An 18472-nucleotide genomic window follows, 5' to 3' on the forward strand; every position below is an offset into this window, starting at 1 on the left:
TTTTACAGCAAGTGACAGGAAAGCATCTTGAGGAAGAGACACCTTTTTCTAGTTTGCATAGAGGTGCCGCATGGGCTCTGGCAGCCTGAAGATTTTGAAGGGTCTGCTGTGTCACACATGTCGAGGACTTTGGATTGCATCCTGAAGGCCTTGGGTCACCGTTGAGGGGTTAATCTGGAAATTGATATGCAAAGATTGGCGTTCTAGAAAGATCACTCCTGACACCAGTTTGGAGAGTGGGTTGGAAGAAGACAGGAAGCAGACAGCCTTGTCAGGAGGCTCTTGAAATAATCCAGGCAAACGAGGATGAGGTCCTGGAGGAAGGCTCTGGAAGTCTGGAAGGAGAGGAGGATTGCGGGCGCTTTCCTGAGATATAAGCACTACGGCCTGGTGAGGAGGTGTGGGAGGTGAGGGTGGGGGAGAAGTGAGGGACCTCAGAGGTTTCTGGCTCCTGCACCGTGTAGGAGTATTTGCCACATAAGTTACGTGTCAGGTGGACATGGTAACCACTGCACTATGGAAACCATGCCTAAGTTAAAAAGTGAATTTCAGAAACAAATTTAGAAATGCATAGGCACTAGATGCTTTCTTTCTGTTTACAAGTGGGTGTAAATCAGGATTCCTTGGACTTCAATGCCATTGTAAAGTTCAAGTTGCTTACTGAATTCCAATGCCTGGTTTAATGCCAAGACTGTAATTTACAGTAAATCTTTGCATTTCCCTGCGGTGTTCTCAGCCTGTGGGCCCCTGGCATTGGGACCTTGTATGGCAGCTGTGATGGATGGCAGCTGTGATGGATGGCAGCTGTGATGGACAGCTGCTGTGACGGACAGCTGTTGTGATGGACAGCTGCTGTGATGGACAGTCAGGGCGGTGCTCGTGCCAGCCTGGGTTCCAAGGCTTCTCTTGTGATGAATATGCCCTTGGACACATCCAATGCCCATTTTGTCAAGTTAGGTGACTGTTGAAGTATAAACAAGTTAGAGATTATGCAAAGACTGTAAAGTTGCTCTGATTTACCTTGATCTTTTCTTTCTTAATTATTGTAAAAAAATAATTCCACAACTTTGTTACTAACCTTTTACCTGAAAAAGGGCAAAGGGAAGGAGTGGGATTTAGCTAACTTTTCAGATTATCTATTATTTTAACCCTTGTAGAAAACCTTTCTGAAATGCATGAGACTTCCCTTCCTTGAGAAGTAGGGGGAACCCAGTCAAATCTTTGAGTCTTTCAGGATCTTCCTCAAGGGACCATGTTGCAGGTTTAGATGCTAGTGTTCTTGGTTTTTTTTAATCTTTATTAAGTATAATTGCTTTACAATGTTGTGTTAGTTTCTGCTGTACAACAAAGTGAGTCATCTATATGTATACATATATCCCCATATCCCGTCCCTCTTGAGTCTTCCTCCCACCCTCCGTATCCCCTCTAGGTGGTCACAAAGCACCGAGCTGATCTCCCTGTGCTACGCAGCTGCTTCCCACCGATGCTAATGTTCTTGATAGAAATGTAGATGTTTTAAATATGAGAATGGTTTGAATACATACACTAATCTGGAACATACCTTGAACACAGCTTTTAAAATCAGTTATCAGCTTGTATTCTTGGCATCATAGAAAGGGCATGGGCTTTAGAATCAGACAGACCTGGGTTCAAAGCCCTACTTAGCTCCTCTGGCTGTGTGACCTTGGGCAAGATAATTAACCTATCTAGCAACCTAAATGTCCATCGACACATGAATGGAGAAAGAAGATGTGGCACATATATACAATGGAATATTACTCAGCCATAAAAATAAACGAAATTGAGTTATTTGTAGTGAGGTGGATGGACCTAGAGTCTGTCATACAGAGTGAAGTAAGTCAGAAAGAGGAAAACAAATACCGTATGCTAACACACATATATGGAATCTAAAAAAAAAAAAAATTGTACTGATGAACCTAGTGGCAGGGCAGGAATAAAGATGTAGCCATAGAGAATGGACTTGAGGACACAGGGTGGGGAGAGCGGGAAGCTGGGGCGAAGTGACAGTAGCATAGACATATATACACTACCAAATGTAAAATAGCTAGTGGGAAGCAGCTGCATAGCACAGGGAGATCATCTTGGTGCTTTGCGACGACCTAGAGGGGTGGGATAGGGAGGGTGGGAGGGAGGCTCATGAGGGAGGGGATATGGGGATATATATATATGCACATGGCTGATTCACTTTGTTGTACAACAGAAACTAACACAGTATTGTGAAGCAATTATACTCCAATAAAGATCTATTAAAAAAAAAACCTTTCTGAGCATCTTTTTCCTCAACCATAAAATGCTTACCTATCTTGCAGGGCTTTTGCTTGACTTCATTATTTAATCCATCCATAATAAAGTCAAGCAAGAGCCCTGTCTTCTTGAGAAATATTTATTGATTGAGACATACTGTACATGGCAGTGGGAGTCCTGAGGTGAGCTCTCCGTAAGTTTTCAGTTTGATAGGTGTTTCCTTCTTCTATTGCTATGTAATAAATCACCCCAAAATTTAGTGGCTTATAACAATAAGGGTTATTTCTCACAATCCTGTGGCTTGGCTGGGCAGTCTTTCTGCCAGACTTGCTGAAGGGTCTGCTGGGGCTCGGTGTCTCTCTCCATGTGGCCTTTTATCCTCGATGAGGTCAGACAGGGTACCTCCCTGGTGGTCTCAGGGTTCCCAGAGGGTGAGAATGGAAACCACAAAGCCTGTTGTGACCTGGGCTCTGAAATCCCACAGCAGCACTTTCCTCTCATTCCACTGGTCAAAGTCAGTCATGAGGCCAACAAGTGACTTCAGTAATTAAAGTGTGAAAGACAAACACAGCTAAATAGAGAGTGGGAGAGGGAAGGGAGAGCTGCTGGTACAGACTGGGTGGGGAAGGCCTTCCTGACCGAGACCTGAAGGTTGAGAGGGAACCAGGGGAGGGGTGTTACCTGCCGGCCAGAGCAGAGGTGCTGGGTTAGGACTGGAAGCAGCCTGCCTGCTGGGAAGGGCTCTGCCTGGAGGATTGAGACAAGCCGAGTGAGGTCCCCCAAAGCCACATCTGGCACTTATTAGGGCTACATGTGTGTTCATCTCTTTTTTCTTCTGAAAAATGGAGGTAGGAATATGTTTAATTCAAGATTGTCATTCGATGGGAATCTATGAAGTTGAAGTTTTACTAAACAAGGCTCAGTTTGGGGAAAAAAAAATTGTTCCCACGGGGGTAGATGCTAGAAGATTGTAGGTGCTTTGCAAACCAGTGCCTGTCCTGGGTGTTTCTGAATGGTATCTCTGATCTTTCCAGGAGAGATGTTTTACTCCCCTTAAGATGCAGTCTTCTGGGTTAGGAATGTATGTAAACCATAGATTACTCAGAATCTGTGGGTGAAGGGATGGAGGATGGAGACCCCTCTGAAAATCTCTTCCCCTTCGCAGGCTGTGACTGTAACCTGGCCGGAGTTCTCCCCGAAATATGTGATGCCCACGGGCGGTGTCTGTGCCGCCCCGGGGTGGGGGGCCCTCGGTGCGATGCCTGCCGCTGGGGTTTCTACTCCTTCCCTATTTGCCAAGGTAAGTGGGCCCCACGTACGTAGTGATCATCAGTCCCCCGAGGTAAGTTTCCCCCTGAGGAAACGCAGAGGCTCTTTTTGGCAGAGCTGTGTGGCCTATTGTTTAATAAATGAGCCCCTGGTCTACATATGTATGTTACATGTGACTGTCCTCAGGGCCAGGCCATGTCACCTCCCCTCCTTTGTCTTTTCAGCCTTACTCTTCCTCCTCCCAGGTGGTCAAGCCCATGGGCTCTGGAGTCAGCACCTGGGTACAAATCCAGGCTCTGGACAGGAAGTGGTACCTGCATAGTGTTGAGGAAACTGCCAAGTAGACAAGGGCGGGGGGCAGGGTGTTCCGGGAGAGGGAATGGCACACACAAAGCCACAGGCTTGGTTTGCCTCTTAGTCCCCCATCCTAGTAAGAGTCACTGAAGGTGCTGGAGGGGAAGGGAAGGAATCTGGCCCAGTCCCTAGAGCAAGATGGGTGTGCGGTAAATGTTGGGTGACCAGCAAATGAATGAATGAATTTGACCCCGTTCTTCTCCTCCGCCTCTTTCCCATTGCCTGCCATTGTTCTCCTCGGTGGCTAACGTCGTAGGGAAAATGAGGGGAGAGGAGAAGGGAAGGTGATCAGTCAGGGCTCAGGGCCGGAACTAAACCCAGCAGGGACTTGCTGTGGGTTATTAGGTGCTGACCGACTCAGGCTCCAGGCTGGGCTTCCAAGGAGGCTCCTGGTGTCAAGCCCAGACTCCTGCCATGCAGCTCAGGGACAGGGGGACTGCGGTCCTTTTGCCTCCATGGCCATCCAAGGCCCCCAGGAAGCCAGCCAGGGCACAGCAGCAGAAATGCTCAGCCTTTCTTTTTTTTTTTTTTTTATTTATTTTTGGCTGTGTTGGGTCTTCGCTGCCGCATGCAGGCTTTCTCTAGTTGTGGCGAGCGGGGGCCACTCTTCGTTGCAGTGCATGGGCTTCTCGTTGCGGTGGCCTCTCATTGTGGAGCACGGGCTCTAGGGTTGCGGGCTTCAGTAGCTGTGGCACGCAGGCTCAGTAGTTGTGGCTCACGGGCTCTAGAGCGCAGGCTCAGTAGTTGCAGCACACGGGCTTAGTTGCTCTGCGGCATGTGGGATCTTCCCAGACCAGGGATCGAACTGGTGTCCCCTGCATTGGCAGGCGGATTTCCAACAACTGCGCCACCAGGGAAGCCCCAGCCTTTCTAATCTTATTCAAGTAGTTATTTGCAAAACCCGATTGACATCCAGAGCCCAGCTCCAGGAGAATCTGGGAAGTGCTGTTTCTAGCTTCCAGCCTCTGAGCACAGGAGGAGGGTAGCATCGGTACGGAGGCATGTCACCCATGAGGCCGGCCACACTAAGGAGCTGGGAGAGTGGGGCAGGAGCAGGAAGGTCCCTCCCCGAAGCAGGAGACAAAGTGGCAAAGAACAGGGTTCGCACTAGCTATCAACTTGGGCAAGTTCTTACCCCCTCTGTTCCTCAGTTTCCTGGTAATAGTGCCCGCCCTGTGACATGTTGTGTGGGTTACGTGTGTACCGATGTGTAAAATTCTTAGAGCCCGGGAAGCACTCACCTGTACGGTAGCTGCTATTCCTTTAACCCTCCTTTCTCTGCCTCATACTTTCTTCTACATCATTTTAAGAGCCTGTAGCCTTAATCCTGGTTGATCTCCCTGTTTGCACAGATGTCTGTGTGCCATATCCCAAGCCCTTCTTTTTCCTCCTGATCCCCTGACGTGTCCTGGACCTCTGTCCTCTGCCCCACTTCTCAGCCTTTGCCTCTCGGGCCACAGAAGCTCTCGGCAGTCCCTGCCCAGAGATTTAGGTCACCTGGCGGGTGGAAGGGTAAGGAAAGGAAGGGGTATCTTTTGTTTCTCTGCCTTGACTTCAACCAGAGAAGTTCAGTATTAGAATTTGGAATGCCCAGTGCATTTCCTGTGGAAACCTCAGACAGGTGATGCTTATGTTGGAGTTGTATGAATCGTACAAGAGGCAGATTCAGTGCTGAGCTGGTGCTATGGTCTGGTGTGGTCACCTTGTCCTTGTACATATATTGTTTCTGTTGAAAGACATCCCAAATAATGAAGTTTTGGAACACGAGTTGGGGGTGCTTACATTTCTATTTTAAGCTGGAGGCACTGAATCTCTCATTGACCAAATGAAGAAGAACTAGCAGGAGGGAGACGGGATGGAGGCCTTCCATTTCAGGGTCCACTAGGGGCCAAGTCTAGAGGAACTTATGTGGGGAGCGGGCAAGTTTAAGAGTAGTGAAAACGAGGTCTGTCGGACAAAAGCAGGAGGAGAAGGTTCAGGGCAGCCTCATCCCTGGCGGGGTGTAGAGGTGTGCCCTAAAGTTAGTTCTTCCAGATTTGAACCATTAGGCTCTGGAAGCGTTTGGGATGCTCCTACATTCTGTCAGCAATGGTCTCCCTTCTCTAGTGCTTGCTTTTTCTAACAGCTTTTGTGATCTTTTAAATTTTTTCCTCGGGGCCAGCGTTGAAGCCAGTGGCTGAAGCCCAGACATGCTGAAATCTGAATCTGGTCTAGCCTCAAGGTCTGACCCAGTATTTTGTTATCTTTCTTAGATGAAGTTGATTGCTTGGCCCATGGAATTTTAGAATCAAACCAGTGTGGCCCCAAATGCTACATCAGATGGTCCGGTATATTCTAGCCAAAAAATGTTTGTGTGGCTTTGCTCTATATTGCTTTAAAAATTTAAAAAGTCTTCTTAAAAAGAAGTCTAAAACCCTTCTCAATTGCGCTTTCCAACTGCAGTCCAGCGTTTATGTTTTGCATTAACTTAATTTACTCCAGACTTTAAGCACAAGGCTATCTCCTTCTCAGTTTGTTTTTGACTCACTCAAGTGCCCTGCAGTTTTTTCTTGTAGCTGAAAGTCAAATCGTAGATGTGAGGCCACATAGAGAATTGTCTCTGTGTATTTCAGTTTTACGTTTGTGTTGACGTCTGACTCAGCTCTTTATCTGCAACCACAAAACACACCGCGACTCTCTGGGAACTTGGTCCTTTGGGGGTTTACTGTTCCCTTTTCCTCCTCTCCGTCCATCGTCATTCCTGCCTTCCTGACCTTCTTCATTTTTCTCTTCCTCTTCTTTAATTCCTCCTCCCTCTTTTTTTTTTCTGGTGCAGTTTGCTAAGTAGCAACTAGTCAGCACTTAGATCATAGGCCAGGAGGGTGGGAGTGTGGAGACGGCGGTCCTCCCATGACTTGGCACTGAAGGCACTCAAAGTGCAGCTGCCCCCAAACCGCAGTGGCCCAGGGCCCGAACTGTCCCCATTGTTGTTTGCTCTAGTCTTTGGGTTGTAGTTGCAGACTTTTCCTTAGAAAAGTCCTGGCAACATATGTTACCAGTGCAAGATTAACCTCCTTCTGCATGTCAGCATATTCTCTGACAAACTGGCCCCGGGAAGAAGCCAAAGGCACCGGCAGATGGCAGAAGGCACAGCAGGGGAAAGTTTCTGACCTGGGATGCTCCCGGGAGAGCCCTCCCGGCCTTTCCAAGGGAGAAAACAAAATCCATAGGGCTGGACCAAGTTCTGTGCAATTTTGCTTTGAACTGGCCCTTTGCTTTGTAATTCAGCGTGTATCTAGGGGAACATAGGGGTGATTGGAAGAAGCCTTGGGATTTTCTGTAGATCTGATCTGCTCTCAGCCCAGTTAGCCAGAGAAGTGGAGGGTGCTAAGTCTTGTGGAACTGAAATGTTGGCTTTGCGGCTCTGAGTGAAGAGCGCCAAAGAAGGCGCCAGCCTGCTTTTCCAACAGAAGGAAAAGCTCTAAAATCACGCGCGACGAGAGCACCCCTGAAACAATAAGGAGCTCTGTTTCCCTTGCAATTTCTGTGTTGTCTAGTACTGTCGCCTCACTCTGTGAGCTTATTCACTGCAGGGGAAGAAGCTGGCATCCCTCAGAGCAGTCCCTCTCACAGCAGCGCTGCAAGAGTCAAGGAGAGAATGCACATCAGTAGAACTACAGGGCTGGACCTGGAAGAGCATTTCAATAGCTGCTTATCCCTCCCTTCATTTAACAAATATCAGTTTGGCATGTACTAGGGACCAGGACTGTGCCTGATGCTGGAAGATTTGGGGGGAGCACAGCAGACAAGCTCCCTGATTCCCTGGACCTTTATTATCTTTTTTTTTTTTTAATACTCTTTGGGAATAAAAGTGTCTTAGAGCAAAAGCACAGTGAGGAGCAGACGAGAAGAAAATACTCCAGAAACTCTGAAGGACCTGGCTCAAAACAAAGAGCAGAATTCAAATATTCGTAAAGACTTATAGTATTTCCAAGAGTGAGAAAAGGCTGCCAGTGTTGGGGTTCGGGTTTGGGATCTGACAACTTTCACTGATAGTTGGATTGAAATGCGAAGTGTGATGCCAGATTGAGGAATTCAGGATTTAAAATAATGTACCTGCGTTTAAGGCTTCATCTTTGTTTTCGCTTCTGGAGTGTTAACCGCGTCTCCTGAGGCTCCCTGGACAACCCCTATGGCCCTGGGAGTCAGGGTCGGCGTCACCCACGTGATGCTGGCTGGAGCTGCCACCTCTGTGCTCCAGGCTCCTGCTGCTTCTACCCCGACTGCCTGCACGAGTGTTTCCTCTCTGCCTTCACTTTCCTTAAAGGAAGAATAGCAGAAAGAACCTGTGTTAGGGTTCTCCAGAGGAACAGAACCCACAGGATATGTGTCTGTATATATAGATAGATGTGGGTATAGATAGATAGATTTATTTTAAGGGCTCGGCTCCCGGATTGCGGGGGCTGACAAGGCTAAAGTCTGCAGGGCAGCAGGCTGGAGACTAGGGAGGAGGTGATGCCGCAGCTGGAGCCCACAGGCCTTCTGGAGGCGGAATTTCTTCTTCCTCTGGGACCTCCCGCTTTTCTCGTAAGGTCTGCAACTGATGGGATGAGGCCCACCCACTTCGTGGAGGGTAACCTGCTTTACTCAAGGTCAGCTGATGTAAATGTTTGTCACGTCTAACAGAACGCCTTTACAGCAGCATCTAGACTGGTGTTGCGCAAACATCTGAGCCCTATAGCCTAGCTGACATGAAAACATTAACCATCACAAAGCCCAAGAACGTTTCCTCAGTAATCTGACCCCAGGGAGGGACTTGATCTCTGCAGACCGGCCTGCGGGGAACATGGGGCCACGAAGGAATGCTGACCTAGACGGCAGAAGAGCTGAGTCCTTGTCCTGCTGTCTGCCAAGCGCTGGTTGAGTGACGCTCGGCTCGTTTCTTCCTCTGTCTTACGTTTAGTTTCTCGGCACCATGTCGGTAACGCTTTAGCCCCTCTCTTGGAGTTCTAGCTCCATGTGGTCAGGGAATGTGTGTTTCTCATATTTGCCTCCACCCTGACACCTGGTCACGGGGCCGTAGAACACAATAGGCCTTCAATCGAGGTCTGCTGGATGGAGGCATGTAAAATAGGAGGGTGGAAGGATGGTAAATGCTCCTAGGCCTGCCACTTCCTAGCTGGGCCTCTCAGAACAAGTCACATAGCCCGTTGAAGTGCCAGGTAACTTGTAAATGAGAAAACGAGCCAAATTCCCTTCCAGCAGTGAGTTTATTTTGTGATTCTAGTGACAACTCGGGTAAACGCTACCACTGTTGTTATCACAGAAGAGCACTGTCAGAGTAACTCACCGCTTCCGGGCCTGGGCTGAGTGCTGTCAAAGAGAATGAAAATGGCATGGTCTCGTCCCTATGGGAGCTCTGTGCTCCAAGGCTTAACGATGTGGGGCTTTACAGATCCTAAGGATGCCTGCAAAGAAATCACTGGAATTGGCACTTTATCTCATCTTTTCTTTCCCAAGGCCTCAACAAGTGTGGAACTTTTGAAACCTTGCAAACCAGGTCGTGTGTGTGTGTGTGTGTGTGTGTGTGTGTGTGTGTATTTTTTTTTTTTTAACTGCATACACCGAATATAAATTTGGAAGTCAGGAATACCAATGCACTGATTCCCATTAATGCAGCGTGGGATGGTGTACAGAGCACATCCCAAGCACTGGGGGACTCGGATGATCACGATAGTAATGTTAGCAAGAGTGAATGCTCACTGAGCAAGCACTGCACACACTGCCCTTCTTGTCTGTGGCTGCTGATTCTCTAGTGATCTCATGGGGCGGGTACTGTCATCAGCTCGTTTCTAGAAGAGGAAACTGAGGCTTGGAGAGGCTAAGCAACGTGCCCGTGATCACACAGCTATTAAGTGGCAGAGCTGTTACTTGAATCTGGATGTGTCTGCTCCAGAGACTGAAGCCCTTTGCTACAGGCTAATTCGATGACCTTGGACAGACATGTCACTTAACTTCTGAACTTCACTATGTAACCCTGGAATTCAACGAGATAATCTCTCCAGTCCCTTCCAGTTCTTAAGGTGTGAAACCCTCCAGCTCAGGAAATAGTGGGCCATTTCCACCGCCCTCCTCTCCCCAGAAGCAGGTCCTCGCAGAGTGAGTGCTGAGTGAGGCTGAGTAACTGCCACCCTGTGGGAGGTTAGCTGCAGGGACCTGTAGGAACCTGACCCAGTAGGAAGGAGTAGAGAGGAGAATGTCCAGAATCTCTTCTCTCCATCCACGCGTGTTTAGTCACCTGCTGGAGGGGGAGGAAAGGAACCTGGGATGCTTTTCCTGTCTATTCCCAACCCTGCCTGCATCACTTTTTTCATGATTATTCAGTTACACCTGACCTTGAGAAACTAAGTATGAGGAGAGGGGAAAAAGGAGGGGATCACTGTAGGCCAATCTGGACCGGAATGGTTTGCACTTGATCCCCAGTGGGATGTAGAATTAATGTGGCCTCTCCGTTGACTCACATCCCCAATCAGCGGTTCCCTGCTTCTTCCTCTGATGAGCACCATTACTGAATGCAAGAAACACCCCCCAAATCCTCATCCACGACCAGCCAATCTTGGTCAGTATGAAATATACAACAGAAAAAACCCAGCATTTACTGATTGCTCAGTATGAGACAGGCATTGGACCCAGCTCTTTCAAGTATTATCTTTATCTAATCCTGGCAACGATCTTATCAAGTAGATGCTAATATTATTCCCATTTAAGAAAGGGGAAACTGAGGCTTAGAGCAATCGAGTAACTTGTTTCAAATTCCATGGGTCATAAGAGGTGGAGCTGGAACTTGCATTTGGGTCTTTCTGGCCCTGCCTCCGTACTCTTATCCGGGTCCTGTGCCCCGCTGCCCTGGGTCTAACTGAGGTCTTTTCATCCAGCCTGCCAGTGTTCAGCCCTTGGTTCCTACCAGACGCTGTGCAGCCCGGTGACTGGACAGTGCGAGTGTCAGCCGGGGATCACAGGACAGCGGTGTGACAGGTGTCTCTCAGATGCCTCTGATTTCCCCCACTGCCAAGGTAGGGAAGACATCAGAATGCCGGAGGGCGGGTTCCTCTCTGAAGTGTGTGCGGGCAGCTTCCCAAAGAAGCCTGCAGACCCCTGCAGACCCACCACTGGTCACTGCTACACTTTTGACCCTAATCTGCCTGGTTCCTCCCCAATTTGAGTCCATTGAAAACGGGTATACCAGTTATACATCTTAAAAGAAATCTAAAAATGATTTATTCCTAAAATTTTAAAAATTATTTCGTGTGCTATAAATTTGTGTTTCTTCTTTTTTTTTAAAATATTTATTTGGTTGCATTGGGTCTTAGTTGTGGCTCGCAGGCTCCTTAGTTGTGGCATGCGAACTCTTAGTTGTGGCGTGCATGTGGGATCTAGTTCCCTGACCAGAGGTCTAACCCGGGCCCCCTGCACTGGGAGCGTGGAGGCTTAACCACTGCGCCACCAGGGAAGTCCCCGTAAATTTGTGTTTCTTGACTCGCATGTAAATTCTCTGTGTAGCATGTGGCAGAGGGGACCCCTTTTCGCTAAGCTGAGCATTCTTGTCCCCCTTCCCAAGGCAAAGTGGCTTCTCTCTGGTCCTGGGTGGCGGCACCAATGTGGCTGCCCCATAATTTCCTGCAGGTGTTCTCACAGGTCCCCCTGCAGGCAGGCAGAGCAGGGCTCTGCTGGGGTTCTGCTCCCCTCTTCTCTTGCCTGCCACTGGCCTCCTGGGGGATGGTGTCATCACACATCAGCCCAGGTGTGAGGGGCCGGGGAGTGGGGTGGACCAGAGTCTATTCAGTTTGGAAAGAGTGAGCCAAGGATTGAAACACTGTCCTGGGTCGGTCCTCATGCCTGCAATGATACGAGAGATGAGAGTGTGCCGGGCTCGGTGACTCAGGGCACAGACCAGAGATGCCCAGGAATCTCCTTGTGCCCCCGGAGTGTGCAGGCCCCAGTGGCAAGTAGCTCCTGACTGCTGCTTTCAGAGACCCTTTCTCTGTTGAGAAGCGGGTGTTTGTGAAAGGCTGACCCGGACTTTGCGTCAGGAGACTGTGGTTTTCTCAGACCCCTTCCTGCTCCTGATGGCGCTTGGAGCCTGGCACGCGGAACCATCTGAAGACGGGGCTGCTGCTCCAACTTGATTCCCCAGAACCTCGCTGACCAGAATCCTCAAGAGACCAGGCTTTCTTGCCAGTGGCAACAGTAGCCAGCAGTCAGAGGGGACTGCTCACTTGGGAGAAGGCCTGGAGGTCCCTGGAGAGGGAGGCTGTCCCAGGGTGGGTGTCCTCACCTCCCCGGGGTCGGGAGTGGAAGGAAGTGCTGAGCAGTGGGCAGAGGGGCTGGGCAGCCAGGACAAGTTCCCTGGAGCTGGATGGGGCCACTGCGCAGCTTGGGGAGGAGCCAAGGGCTGGGCGGGGCCAGGCTGGAAAGCAACCAGGAGCTGGAAGGTTGTGTTGGCTCGTTACAGAAGAATTCAGGAGCATCAAAAAAGGAAGAGACAGAGGGCTTCCCTGGTGGCGCAGTGGTTAAGAATCTGCCTGCCAATGCAGGGGACAGGGGTTCGAGCCCTGGTCCGGGAAGATCCCACATGCCGTGGAGCAACTAAGCCCGCACGCCACAACTACTGAGCCTGCGCTCTAGAGCCTGTGAGCCACAACTACTGAGCCCGCGAGCCACAACTACTGAAGCCCGCATGCCTAAAGCCCGTGCTCTGCAACAAGAGAAGCCACCGCAATGAGAAGCCCGCGCACCGCAACGAAGAGTAGCCCCCACTCGCCGCAACTAGAGAAAGCCCGCGTGCAGCAACAAACACCTAACTCAGCCAAAAATAAATAAATAAATTTGTAAAAAGAAAAAAATGGAAGAGACAGACAATATCATCAAGGGGGAAGTGGAAACAAAGAGAGGAGACAATAAAGGCAAAAAGTCTAGGGAGCAACATGTAAGAAAACAAGATCATATTATGGGTTTATTTAAATTATTTGAAAAAGAAGGCTCAGAGCAGGCTTACCCAAACTCTCTTCATTTTTATTTTTTATTTATTTATTATTTTGGCCTCACAGCTTGTGGGATGTTAGTTCCCCGACCAGGGATTGAACCCAGGCCCTCGGCAGTGAGATTGCTGAGTCCTAACCACTGGACCGCCAGGGAGTTCCCTCTTCATTTTTAATGCCGTGTGATAGTAATGCTGAGACACTGCAAGACCCTAATTTGTTGAAAAGAGATTATTACATTGGGTTTGTGATACTATATTGACAAAGGCAAGAAAGCAAATTAATTAATTTTAGAAATAATTTTAATACAGGTGGAGAACAAGGGGGCTGTGATAGTTAAAGAGAATTGTCTTGAGTCACTAAAAAATATACTTACAAATTCTGTAACATCTAATTGGACAATTAAAAAATCTCTCGGTACAATACTGCCCTCTTCTGGACAACCATAACGATGTTCAAAATTCTAGACTCCTTTCCCCAGTCTCCTTTGTTATCAGTTGGAAGTGAACTTTTAGTAGTAGGCAGGGAAGAGAGTTGTTCAGTGGCCAAAGGGGTGATTTGGGGATTAAGGACCATGAAGATTGTTCAAGGTGTCTTCTTCTGAATTACATGCAAAGTCCTTGCCACCCATCTATCAAAAAATACAAATGTAGATGCAGCAGTTTTAAGAACAAGTAAAACTTAAAAAACAAAAATAAAACCAAAAACCCCTCAAAACATCAAAACAAAGGGACAAACAAACGTTAAAACCCCAGACATTTAAACCACTTCTAAATCATATACAGGCTCCAGCAGTGTCTGTGACCCAGCCGGAACCCTGGACTACAGTTTGGTAAGTAGAGGATTGTAAAAGGGTTGCGATTCTAATACTTGTTCTGTTGTTCTGATACTTATTTGAGACCGACACATTTGGGAGCTTCCTGAAATTAAAAGTAAATTAAAATAAGACCTGAGGCCAAATAGCTTGAAGAGACCATTGCTCTTTTTCAAAGTGCATATGTGATATTGTGATTTTCTGCCCAAAACAAAAGAATACGGTTTATTTAAACTTTGAATTGTAGAGTCCTAGCATTACTCTGAGGGCGTTGCCACCCTGGAAACCTGCACATAAGCCTGCCATACATAATTAAAATTAAGAAAATCAGAGGCCAGTACACATTTAATTAAGCTGTGTACAAAGTAATTGCAATTTATTTGCTATTACTCCAAGCACAATACCATGGCATTCTGATTCATTTTCTAAGCACTTTAGAAATTATCTGTCTTCTTGGCCTCAGAGCTTGGAGAAGCTGGAACTCCAGGCCCTGGAGGGAAAGGGGAGACACATTTTGCCTTTTCACTATGGGGCTTCAAGATGTTTAAGCAAGGCAGTGACTCTGGCATATTATAGACACACTTGCAGATAAACATAATTTTCTACTACCTCTCAGCATGTTAAATATTCAGATATTTTCCATTAAGATTTATAGTCCATGCTGTAACAGAATCAACAAATAATGACAATGTTATAAATGAGTCGTTAAAATTTTTTTTCTTTTTCTGAATTTTCCAGTTTTGCTTTAACCACGTATATGGCTTATGTGTACAACAAATAAATAAATAATAAAACAAAATCAATTAGCAGACTGTTGAAATCAACCCAGTACTTTTATTCCGCCTGGATACACTTCATTTACATTTCGTGACCAAAATATATTTCTGTGACAAGCTTTGTTCAGAACACTTGTTTGGAAACCTCTTAATTCTGAGATGTCAAGCATTAGTTTGATTTTCTTTTAAAGGGGCATTGCCGATGCAAGCTTCATGTTGAAAGTCCTACTTGTAGCATCTGCAAACCATTATATTGGAATCTGGCCAAAGAAAACCCCAGTGGATGTTCAGGTGAGGTTTCCTACGAACAATATTTTACTATATTGTAATTTCCTCTTGATTTTCTTTACCTCAGTGACTCAACTCACAAAAGAGCTATTGATTTAATCTGTTCAGTTTGTTTGAAATTCTGTATAAATGTCTTGATTTTTTTTCCCCCCACTTTTGGCAGAACTTCTGTCATTTTCAAAATCTCAGCAAGGGATTTATATCCTGTTTCCATATGTATCATGTTGTTTGAGAAAGCAGCTGCTTGATAAATGGGTTTTCCGCCTTGTTTTTATAATCTACACTTCCCGGTTTAATTTTATTTTCATTTTATGCTTAGATTGAAGCCAGTATAGGAACTTGGAAACACCAAGCTTCAGATGGCTAAGTGGAGTGAATATCTTTTAATAGGGTATATTTTCATGTAAGCATATCAATAATGACCTTGACATTAGAATCATTTAAAAATCCCATGATGTTGTAGCTTTTGTCTTTTATGAGTGGTCATAAACAAACCGGTACTCCTTGTAGGTAGATGGTATTGATCTGGCTGCTGGCTTCTGCTGACCCCAGAAAGCAATTCAGTTTTATGCCTGACTGCTGCAAAGTGGAGTTCTGCTGAAGCATGCTAGAAAGTGATTGTAGTATTGCTGGTGTGTCCTGTTCCCAGAGCCGGAACTGTCCTTTTTTGTAACCTTGGTCCAAGGATGCTCTCTTATCTTCCCAGAATGCCAGTGCCATGTGGCGGGAACCGTGAGCGGAATTGGAGAGTGCGGGCAGGTAATGTGGGCCTATTTTTCCTGGGATGCCGGTAGAATATACTAGCAGTTAATTGTGGGGTTTCTGCCAGAGGGTGTTAGTGCCATCTTCATGGAAGTTTTCAGATCCCGGCTACCCTGCTTCATATGACACAATGAGCCAGTTTGAAATCTTGAAGATTAGCAAATTCTGTAATCTCACCAAATGTTGTCATCCGCTCATTGTTCTGCAGTTAGATGGTGACTGTCACTGTAAGTCCCACGTCGGTGGTGATTCCTGTGACACATGCGAAGATGGATATTTTGCTTTGGAAAAGAGCAGTTACTTTGGGTGTCAAGGTAAATCCTTCCAGGGGGTCTTGAGTAAGGCAAAAGGACAAAAGATGGGCAAAGACTGGCAGAGTAAACCTTGCTTCTGAGTTCACTGTCTTCTTGCAGACTTTCTGATGGGATGGGACTGAAAAGATCTGTCCAGGGAAATTGGCCAAACATTGCCTTAAAACTAGAAATAAATTGCAAACAGGGCTGCTTCCACTTTTCTTCTACCAGCACACTGTTGGTTTAATTATAAAAAATCATAATTGGGATGCGGGGGACCCATAGGGGAGATGTAAATAACATCAAGACTTTGAGATTTTAAAGATAAATTTTGAAATATTAAAAAAGCTCACACAATAATATTGTGTGATAATATTGTGTTAAATAATGAAGTTGCAGGAGCCCCACAAGGCTACTCTGGTATCTTTCAAGCAGCCTCTCCTTAGCACCCACTGTTTACAGTAGCACTATGCTGTGAAATCGTGTTTAGCTCCTGGGCTGCAGTCGCCTTACATGGGACAACAGTGTTGGAACTGGCCTACAAGTGCACCTCCAACTTTCACGTGGACTCTTGGGGGGACTTGCTGTCTTACTTTGGGAGGTTCTTACATATTTCAAACACCTGCCAGATGTGAGGTGTGGCAAGGGAAAGAAGGCGCAGCCCTGCAACCCCGGGCTTCCTGATTTCCACTTCTCATAGAGAGAGGGGAAGCCTCCGGCATGGAGATGCTTTGATGGGTGACCACTGCTGTTTCCCGACTCTCAGGGTGTCAGTGTGACATCGGTGGAGCCGTCACCCCTGTGTGCAGCGGGCCCTCCGGAGTCTGCCGGTGCCGAGAGCACATCGTGGGGAAGACCTGCCAGCGGTGAGTCCCCTCCATACTGATGTCGTGAAGGCTCTCAGAGTCCTGTCTGTGCCGGCAGTTCTGGGGCAGAGAGAAGTGGTCCCCAGGTGAGAGGGCCAGTGAAGCTGTACTGTCATTTGCCATCTGGACACTTGTCACTGAGGCCAATTAAAGCAGGAGGTAAAGTTGCCCTAAAGACGGTTCCACTTTGTAGATCACAGAGTGGCCTCACTGGAAAGTTCCCAGAGGTGCAAAAAGCCAAGTGGGCGAGACTTGGGCTGGATGCACGAGGTGGGTTCCCACAGCTGAACCTCCACGTGGAAGTCACAGCCTGGAGGAGCCCAGCAGATGCAGCTCCTGCTTCTCCCTCAGGATCCGTGACTGTGGGGGTGGGGGTTAAGACAACTTTAGAAGTGGGAGGAAGTCCCTCATCTCATGCAGAAGCAAATCAAAATGAACGGGAGCAAGGGAGCCAAGTGGAGACTGAGGTCCCAGAGGGACTATAGGAGGTCTGGAGCACACTGCCTCTGTCCTGCCTGTTTAGCAGTTTCTATATTTATCTGAAACCATGATCCATCCGTAATTGTCCATTAGTGGAAGGAAGAAAATTTTTAATATTCTGACTTTTTAAAAAAAATAATATTTATTTATTTTTGGCTGCGTTGGGTCTTCGTTGTGGTGCATGGGCTTCTCACTGAGGTGGCTTCTCTTGTTGCAGAGCATGGGCTCTAGGCACGCGGGCTTCAGTAGTTGTGGCCCACAGGCTTAGTTGCTCCGCGGCATGTGGGATCTTCCCGGACCAGGGCTCGAACCCATGTCCCCTGCATTGGCAGGTGGATTCTTAACCACTGAGCCACCAGGGAAACCCTCTGACTTTTAATCATACACTGAAACTCTTGTGAAATGCGACTTCTAAATCTCAAGTACCTTCACTACTTCTGCATTGTCAACAGGTTAATAAAGAGATCTTTAATGTAATCAAGGCGAACCGTATGTATTGGGTTGGCCAGAAAGTTCGTTTGGATTTTTCTGTAAGATGTTACAGAAAAACATGAACGAACTTTTTGGCCAACCCAGTACTTAGAATGACGCTTCTATCCTTTTCCTCGATGTTTCCAACATTTGAATTCTCAGGATCAGAGCAGCTCAGCTGTGCTTTCTTCCATTGTTTCTAAATGACAGTAAAAGGGGCCTCATAGTAAAATGTATGTGAAGAAAGGCACGTCTGTAGTTTTGTTTTCCTGCAGATGAGCGAGGTTCACCATAGACCAGAGGAACTTCATAAATTGGCTCAGAAACATTTTCAACCCATGTTTTACCTCTTCCCACCTTCCTCTTGATAAAGTGAGCTTTCCCCCTACTGAATCAGCATGAGTTTTTTCTCCTTCCAGCTATGTAGGTGATTGGCTAATTTGAGGGTTGAAATAATGCATCAGAATAAATTACCCACCCTGAGGCCAAAATATTGACATTACAGCCAATACATATATATATGGAATTTAGATTATCCTTTGATTTAGTAGTAAATGATAAATGAAATGAAAGGATAGCACACCAACAACATAGATGCCACAGCACCTTTTTCCAGGTTGATAAATTTTGCATCTTTTTGTCCTAAATTCCTCCAAATGTTTGTTTACGGTATTATTTGTGTATTTTTAGTTTTTCTTACAAGTTTAGAAAGCATTCACATTCACTTTGTTTTCTAAATAGTTTTTGTGATAACGTAATATGTGTTAACATTGTAAAATTTTAATAAGTACCTAAAAGTAAAAAGGCAAAGGAAAAT

General features: G+C 46.9%; 1 protein-coding gene across 11 annotated transcripts in view; it reads left to right on the forward strand.

Moving 5' to 3' along the window:
* LAMA3 (laminin subunit alpha 3) overlaps positions 1–18472 on the forward strand; it is a 241734-nt gene that overhangs the window by 87964 nt on the left and 135298 nt on the right. For 7 of the 11 annotated variants that reach the window (XR_009497350.1, XM_059895307.1, XM_059895308.1 and 4 more), the window contains exons 12-18: positions 3431–3565; positions 10803–10940; positions 13691–13737; positions 14687–14786; positions 15490–15542; positions 15754–15859; positions 16605–16704. Coding sequence is in view for 9 of the 11 variants with exons in the window: in XM_059895307.1 (XP_059751290.1) it covers positions 3431–3565; positions 10803–10940; positions 13691–13737; positions 14687–14786; positions 15490–15542; positions 15754–15859; positions 16605–16704 (679 nt within the window). In the remaining 2 variants the exon portion in view is untranslated. Of the gene's footprint in view, positions 1–3430; positions 3566–10802; positions 10941–13690; positions 13738–14686; positions 14787–15102; positions 15157–15489; positions 15543–15753; positions 15860–16604; positions 16705–18472 lie in introns of those variants that run through there. The other 4 variants (XM_059895310.1, XM_059895316.1, XM_059895311.1 and 1 more) reach the window with 4 other exon arrangements.

The sequence above is a fragment of the Balaenoptera ricei genome, chromosome 14, assembly GCF_028023285.1.
Source record: "Balaenoptera ricei isolate mBalRic1 chromosome 14, mBalRic1.hap2, whole genome shotgun sequence".
NCBI lineage: Eukaryota > Metazoa > Chordata > Mammalia > Artiodactyla > Balaenopteridae > Balaenoptera > Balaenoptera ricei.